The sequence below is a fragment of the Cebus imitator genome, unplaced genomic scaffold, assembly GCF_001604975.1.
Source record: "Cebus imitator isolate Cc_AM_T3 unplaced genomic scaffold, Cebus_imitator-1.0 Scaffold113, whole genome shotgun sequence".
In the NCBI taxonomy this organism is placed as follows: Eukaryota; Metazoa; Chordata; class Mammalia; order Primates; family Cebidae; genus Cebus; species Cebus imitator.
Window position 1 is genome coordinate 6,424,317 of NW_016107428.1, and position 8,554 is coordinate 6,432,870.

General features: G+C 42.1%; 1 protein-coding gene across 1 annotated transcript in view; it reads right to left on the minus strand.

The window, feature by feature from the left end:
• The window catches only part of DNAH7 (dynein axonemal heavy chain 7), a 344,809-nt gene that overhangs the window by 303,587 nt on the left and 32,668 nt on the right, over nt 1-8,554 (minus strand). Inside the window, exons 4-5 of the mRNA XM_017538741.2 lie at nt 4,262-4,370; nt 3,313-3,460 (exon numbers count right to left, since the gene is read on the minus strand). Of these exons, the coding sequence (XP_017394230.1) occupies nt 3,313-3,460; nt 4,262-4,370 (257 nt within the window). The remainder of the gene's footprint in view (nt 1-3,312; nt 3,461-4,261; nt 4,371-8,554) is intronic.

Here is an 8,554-nt window from a genome sequence, read left to right on the forward strand (position 1 = left end):
CTTTTTTTAAAAAAAAAAAAAAGAAGAAAAAGAAGAAGAAAGCCCATCTGCAAGCCTTTAAAAATAAAATGTTCCCCCCAAAAAAGGTTAGAGAGAACAAAGTCAGATTACAAACAAAATAATGACAAAGTGACATAGGGTTCTCATCAATACATGCCAAAATATAATGGTTTTCTCTTACCTTATACAAATATCAACTCAAGATGGATCAAAGACTTAAATATAAGACCTGAAACCATAAAAATTCTAGAAGATAACAATAGAAAAACTTCTGGATATTGGCTTAGGCAAAAAGTTCATGACCAAGAATCCAAAAGCACATGCAACAAAAACAAAGATAGATAAGATCTAATTAAACTAAAAAGCTTCTGCACAGCAAAAGAGATAATCAACGGAGTAAACAGACAACCCACAGAGTGGGAGAAAATATTCCCAAACCATGCATCCAACAAAGGACTAATATCAAGAATCTGTAAGAAACTCAAAAAGTCAGCAAGAAAAAACAAATAATCCCAACAAAAGTGGGCTAAGAACATGAATAGACAATTCTCAAAAGAAGATATACAAATGGCCAACATATGAAAAATGCTCAACATCCCTAATTATCAGAGAAATGCAAATCAAAACCACAATGCAATACCACTTTACTCCTTCAAGAATGGCCTAATTTAAAAATAAATAACAGATATTGGCATGGATGTGGTGAAAAGGGAACAGTTTTACGCTATTGGCAGGAATGTAAACTACTACAACCACTATAGAAAACGGTATGGAGATTCCTTAAAGAACTGAAAATAGAACTACCATTCAGTCAAGCAATCCCACTACTGGGTACCTACCCAGAGGAAAATCATTCATTATATGAAAAAGATACTTGCACACACATTTATAGCAGCACAATTCACAACTGCAAAAATATGGAGGGAGTCTAAATGCTCATCAATCAATGAGTGGATAAAGAAAATGTTATATGTACATAAATATTTATATGTATACACACACACCATGGACTACTACTACTCAGCCATAAAAAGGAATAAAACAACAGCATTCACAGCAATATGGATGGAATTGGTGACCATTATTCTAAGTGAAGTAACTCAGGAATGGAAACCCAAACATCGAATGTTCTCACTCATATGTCGGAGTTAAGCTATAAGAATACAAAGGCATAAAAATGATATAATGAACTCTAGGAACTCAAGAGGGAAGGGTCAGAGGTGGGTGAGGGCTAAAAGACTACACACGGGGTATAGTGTGCACTGTTTGGATGACGGGTGCACCAAAATCTCAGAAATCACCACTTACGAATTTATCCATGTAATCAAACACCACCTGTTTCCCCAAAAACTATTGAAATAATCATTTTTAAAAAGGTAATCATTAATATTTTTCAATATATCATTTCCCAGATGTACAGGGAAAAAAACTGCTATTATTCTTTAATTCTGCGGCCAACTTAACCATTAATTCAAGAAAAAGGATGAAATTGAGACCTTTATAGACATGAAAATTTAGAGTTTACTACTCATTCTCATTGCAAGAAATACTGGCCAGGCACAGTGGCTCATGCCTATAATCCCAGCACTCTGAGAGGTTGAGGTAGCAGATCACTTGAGCCCAGGAGTTTGAGACCAGCTTGGGCAACATGACAAAACCCCATCTCCACAAAAAATTAGCTGGGCATGGTGGCACCTGCCCCGTAGTCAGACGACTGATGTGGAAGAAACATCTGAGCCCAGGGTGTCTAAGTCTGGAGTGAGCTATGATCATGCCACTGCACTCCAGCCTGGGTGAGCAAGAGGGCGAGATTCCAGAGAGAGGGGGGAGAGAGAAAGAGAGAGAGAGAGAGAGAGAGAGAGAGAGAGAGAGAGAGCGCGCGCGCGCGAGCGCGCGCGTGCGCGCACTAGACAGGGTAGGGGGAGGGAGGGAAGAAAAGAAAGAAGGAAGGGAAGGCAGGGAAGGGAAAAGAGTAGGGAAGGGAGGAGTGGAGGGGAGGAGGCAGAGGAAAAAGAAGAAAGAAGGAAGCAAAGAAGGAAGGAGGGAGGGAAGAGTAAGATGGGAGAAAAAGAGTGGGGAGGAAAAGAGTGGGGAGGGGAAGAGTGGGGAGGGGAAGAGTGGGGAGGGGAAGGAAAAAGGAAAGAAGAAAGAAGGAAGCAAAGAAGGAAGGAGGGAGGGAAGAGAAAGATGGAAAGAAGGGCAGGTGGAAAGAAAGAGCAAACTACTAAGAGATAATCTTCAGCAAAAAAAACAATGAACCCAGAAATGAGGAGTGGAATCTAAAAGCAACTTTATAAAAAATTAGAAAACATGTTAATAATTCCAAGTAAGTGTTAACATTTGAAAAAAGAGAGTATGGGTATTTAAGGACTTGGTGGAACTAAAATATTAAACAATAATCACATAGAAAATCTAATGGGTCATAAAACCCCATTTGTCCCACAAATGGTGTATACCCTAAGAATCATGATGAAACTAAAGCAAATACTAAGCAACTAACACAAAGCTGTGCAGAAACAAAGCAAAGAGGAACTGGTGACTCGCATCTGCCTTGCTCCCTGTGGACTGTCCTGAAACAGTGAGACAAGACCAGGCACTGTGCATACTGCCAACCATTTCACCCCAATTCCTTTTCTATACAAGGAGAATTACAATGCCAGAGAAGTCACCCCATCAACCTGAGCAGATGAGATGAGGGGAAAAAAGAAACCTGCTAGAATCCCCCACTGGCTACCATGGCTATAACAAGAACTTCCAGAAATTCCACTCACTCAGCCAACATCAAGTACTAACACTGATACCTTTGCAACTCAGGATATTTAAAAGTGGAACACACAGCTGGGCGTGGTGGCTCACGCCTGTAATCCCAGCACTTTAGGAGGCTGAGGCAGGTAAATCACCTGAGGTCAGGAGTTCGAGACCAGCTTGGCCAACATGGTGAAACCTCATCTCTACTAAAAATGCAAAATTAGCTGGGTGTGGTGGCGCACGCCTGTAATCCTAGCTACTCAGGTGGCTGAGGCAGGAGAATCGCTTGAACCAGGAGGCAGAGGTTGCAGTGAGCCAAGATCATGTCATTGCACTCCAGCCTGGGCAACAAGAGCGAAATTCCATCTCTAAAAAATAAAATAAAAGTGGAACATACTTTATAGGGTTAAATTCAATCTCTTTCATCTTTTACTTATACTCTGACATCATTCCAACAAGCCTTTGAGGCACTATTAGAGACACATAGAATTCTAATATTCTTAGGTTAAAGGTTGCTGGGGCTTTAATGTGGATAACACACACTTGTTAGCTTACGGAACTTACATAAGGATATTAACAAGAGTACTTCTAAAGTTTTCTCGTTCTTTATGTGGAGATTTGCCCTTTGATTTGGAAGTAGTCGGTCCAGAATAACTATCATCAACTTGGTGGGGTAATTTGCCCTTTTTTCCAAAACGTTCCATGTATTCAGCTTAAATTAAAAAAAAAACACACACACACACACACAATTATTCATCTAAAAGTTAAGCTAAAACATTTTACATGCTTAGAATAATATGCTAAATCACTTTTCAAGAAAAAAACTACATTTTTGAGTAATCCTAACTGTAATTTTTTTTACTATCAGGAAGTTAAACTACTCCTCTTTTGTATCATAACTAGAAATGTCTATTTCAAGAATATTCCACTGATTTATATCTTGATTAATATACTAATAAAATTTTCTATTATATATACACATAGAATTCTCTAAAAGTGAAAATTAGAATTATGATAAACAGGATACAAAACTACTTGTGAAACTTTAAAGAACCATGACAAAAAAGTTAATATTAACTGTAATCAATCTGATAAACACTATATTTAATGAGTCAAAATAATAAAAACATTAAAATGACTAATTTGAAAGTAATGTTTACAATTTATTAAAATCCACAAAAAAGAAAAAGAAATATAATTTATTAAAATACATCCTAGAAAAATATTCTTAGTCTTTGATGTAGAGGCAAATTCTGACCACAATAGATAAAAGTTTTAGTATAAACATCCCAATTCCTAAAATATCAGCTCTTACACCATTTACAACAGCCTAAAATAACTAAGAACTAGAATCAATTATTTTCTGAGGGAAGATGTTTCAGAAATTTTTTTCTACTTGACATGAATGTCATTTAGGTTTTATAATTCTACTACACAATTAACTAAATATTGTCTGGTTTCTCTACATATAGAAATTATCCCTAAGTCTGATTTAGAATATTGAAGTTCTTACCATAGGACTGTTCATTTTTAACACTAAATGGTTCTGGAATCTCATCATCCTGCTTTACACTCAAATGGAATGATGGAGCTGCCTGCTGCCAGAGGGGCTTTGTACTCACCTAAAATAGAAAATTTAAATAGAATTAACAAACCATGTCAGAAAAAAAACTTTTTCCATGAAATCCATGAGTATTTATAAACACAGGCATTTTCTCAAACCGATCAGAACATCTGGATAGAAAACACCGAATAGCAGATATTTAAGCCTATGAATGGTCATGGTGTGCACCATTTGGGGGTCATTAGCAAAAGTTCTGCTGCTGGTTGGATATATGTGTCTGTTACCTAAAACCAGGATGTTTATTCTAGAGAGTCTACTCCTCATCCCCAGATATTGTCAAGTGTCTTTAAACCTATATTAACAAAGTGTGCTCTCTGTTGGTCTCCAGTGCTAAAGTTCCCTTTGCATTCCAGCTCCAAAAGGTCTTCCTGTTCTCATGGCTGTAAACGGTCCTAGATTGCTTTGGCAACTCACAAATGTATTCCATTGTTTAAGGCAGGGGTGACAAATGATAATACATACACAATTTTGGAAGGAGAAGGCTAATGATGATAGGTTCCTGGCACTCAGGCTCTGTGCTGGGAAATGACAGTGTATGGTGGGGACTGTGGCAGAAGAGAGAATACCTTCATCTTCTAAAAAGGCAATGACTGATTAGCTCAAGGCAATTATTGCAATACCAGAACACAAACCTGTTGCTGAAGCCTGTGGTTCTTCAATAAACCCAGAAAGTCAGATTTTAAAGTAAAATCTATGTATATTTTTAACACAATTTAGTCTGTCTCTCCCTTTCTAATCCAAACCAACTTGGAAGTCCATATGTGTACTGGCTTCATCTACCTAGTTTTACTGTCCCCAGTCTCTTGCTTCTACTTCCCAAATAAGTTACCTGCACACAAGCCCTTATTTTAAGCACCTCTTGTTAGGGACAAGCTGCCTCAGAAAACTCCCTCTGCAAAAACTGACCCCGACGCCCTCTGATTCCCTTGCAGCTGCATTCCTGAACTCCTATCTAGGTGCTACAACTAAGCAAAGCATGATTTAGCCATCTGGGCAGCTGGGGGAAGACAAGGAAAACAAATGTTTGTTATCATACTTGTAAATTCCTGTTTTACACAAACCAGTAAAATCCTGTTTTTTTTTAAACTGCCACCACAAAAGTCACAGGATAATGTGTTGTAAGTCTGTCACAAGTTAACAAACTATCTCTGTGCTTGTTACAAGCTGATAGATTATCTCAGTCCTGAAACTCTCTTATGCCCCTCTCACCCCAAATAAACCCCTCATTTTGTAAGTTCAGGGCTGCCTCCTCTGATTGTTATGGGGCAGCCTGGCAGGTTAATAAAATTTCTTGTCTGACTCTGGATGTATTCTTCTTTCTCTTGGCTAACCTTACATATTGGTGCCAAAACCCGGGAAGGGGTAGGCTCTGGCCCAGTGTTCTTAAGGGTCTCTATCTTTCTCTTTCTCTCTCCCTCCCTCTCCTATCACCTCTCTCCCAGCCAACCCTCCCCTTCCTGAACCTTCTGAAGACCCAGAGGATCTCCCAGACTCTCCCATTGCTGGTCACCTCAAGGGAGACTCTTGCTATTTACCCAGAACCCTTGACCATCTCTGACTTCCCGAAAGACCTAGTGCTGGGCCAAGGGCTTCCTCCAGCCTCCAGGCCTCTGGTCCCTCCATTTCAGGGATGCCTGACTTGGCAGCTACCTCCTCTGTTCTGGGCAGGGCCCACAGGACAAAGGAGGCCGTCTCCTGCCATGCTTGTCAATTGGCAGTCTCTTCTTCCTCTACCTCCCTCCTCCATCTGCTTCAGGAGCCTGTTAGTCTACCCCTTCCAAAAGTGGGTGTCTCCTGTGTAATCTCAATACTCTCGGCCTCCATTCAGAATTACACCCTAAGAGGCTTATCTTTTACTGTAATACCGCTTGGCTTCAATACAAATTAGACAATGGCTCCCAATGGCCCAAAAATGGCACTTTTGATTTCAATATACTTAGAGACTTAGACAACTTTTGCCATCACATTGGGAAATGGTCTGAGATTCCTTATGTTCAGGCTTCCTTCACCTTCTGTAGCCATCTTTCCCTCTGCCAGTCCTGTTCTACTTTCCAAATCTTCCTTGTTCACTCCAAACCTGTCACTCTTCAAACCTCGCTCCTGTCACTCTTCCTACGGCCCTGCCGAGGACTCATCTCTGCTACACTCGCCACAGCCCCAGCTGACAACTCCTCTTTCTTTGACCCCGCCAATTTTTTCCTCCTCCTCTACCGCGTCAGGATCCCCCACCGGAGCGTCAGGATCCCCCACCGGAGCGTCAGGATCCCCTAACATATGCCCCACTCCAGCCCTACCCCTTTCCCCCACAACCATCCTGCTTCTAACTCTGAGTCCTTCCTGTCTCCAGCCCTTACCCATTCCCAAGTCCAACGTGCCCAGCAATCAACTCCCTTGCTTCCCCTCCCGGAAGTGGCAGGGGCTGAAGGAATTGTCCATGTCCACATCCCCTTCTCCCTCTCCAAGCTCTCCTAGATCGAAAAATGCCTTGGGTCCTTCTCCTCTGATCCCAATACTTATATCAAAGAATTTAAATATCTCACCCAGTCTTAGCAACTCGCTTGGCATGATCTCTATATTATCCTCTCTTCTACCCTCCTTCTGGAAGAGAAGGAAAGAGTGTGGCTCACAGCCCAGGCACATGCTGACAATCTTCATCAGCAAGATCCTACTAAGCCTGTCAAAGCCACTGCTATCCCCCAGGAAGAGCCTTCCTGGGAGTACCAACCCACAGACCCCAGCCAGGCATTCTGTAACCATGTGATTGCTTGCCTTATTGCAGGCCTTAACAAAGCCGCCCATAAGGCTGTAAATTTTGAAAAACTCCAAGAAATTTCCCAAAAAGCAGATGAAAACCCTGGCCAATTCCCTTCCCACCTTACAGAGGCTCTCCAAAAATATACTCACATCGACCCTGGCTCCCGAGAAGGAACTATTGTTCTTAATACCCATTTTATCTCCCATTCTGCCCTTGACAACCAGCACAAACTTAAAAAGACTGAAGATGGCCCTCAAACCCCACAATGAGACCTCCTTAACCTGGCTTTCAAAGTCGTCAATAAAAGGGATGAGCAGAGTAAAAGCCCAGAGATGTGCAAATACCAGCTTCTATCTGTGGCTATCTATCAGCCTAGCCATGGTACCTACCCAAGGGCACAAAGACCCGATAGCAGTGGCCCTCCTGGGCCTTGTTTTAAGTGTGGCAAACGAGGCCACTGGGCACGTGCATGTCCTAATCCACGAGTGCCAAAAAGCCCATGCCCAGTATGCCAGCAGACAGGCCACTGGAAGTCTGACTGTCCTATCAACAGACAGACAGAAAAGCCTGCACCTCAGAGCCACCATCCATTCCGCAACACAAAGTGAAGAATCATTTGCACTCCTGCAGCTCCTTGGCCTAGCCACTGAAGACTGACGAGGCCCAGAGCCTCCGGCCCCATCTGCCATCACTGCATCGGAGCCCAGGGTAACTCTACTAGTAGCAGGTAAGCCAATCTCTTTTTTAATCAATACCATGGCTACCTACTCGGCTTTGCCTGAATTCTCAGGACCCACTCATTCCTCTCAGGTCTCAGTTGTGGGGGTTGATGGATTCATCTCACTTCCACACACCACTAGACCTCTTGTTTCCTATTTAATATTGGTTTCTCACACTCTTTCCTTATCATGCCTCGTTGCCCTACCCCCATCCTAGGCAGAGACCTCCTAACCAAATTCAAAGCTTCCATCACCTTTTTCTGTTTCCCACAACCAGATTCTCTCCTACTCCTCTCTGCCACCATGCCAGCCCTTGACCCCTCTCCCCAATATCCATTCCCTGCTTCTTTTCTTAATCCAATAGTGTGGGATACCACCACCCTTTCTCTAGCAGCTCACCATGATTCCATCAAAATCCAGTTAAAAGATCCCCCAGATTTCCTCATGTCTCTCAGATCATTAACCTAAATGCTTACAACCCCATCATAAACAGACTCCTCTCACAAGGCCACCTTCGGCCAACTCATTCTCCATACCCCCCGTCACAGAGGCCAATGGCTCATATCGGCTAGTCCAAGATCTCCGGGCTATCAATCAGGTGGTCCTTCCCATCCCTCCAGATGCAACCCATTACACTGTAATAGAACGTCCCCTCATCCCTCCAGACGCAACCCATTACACTGTAATAGAACTTCCCCTAATACCTCC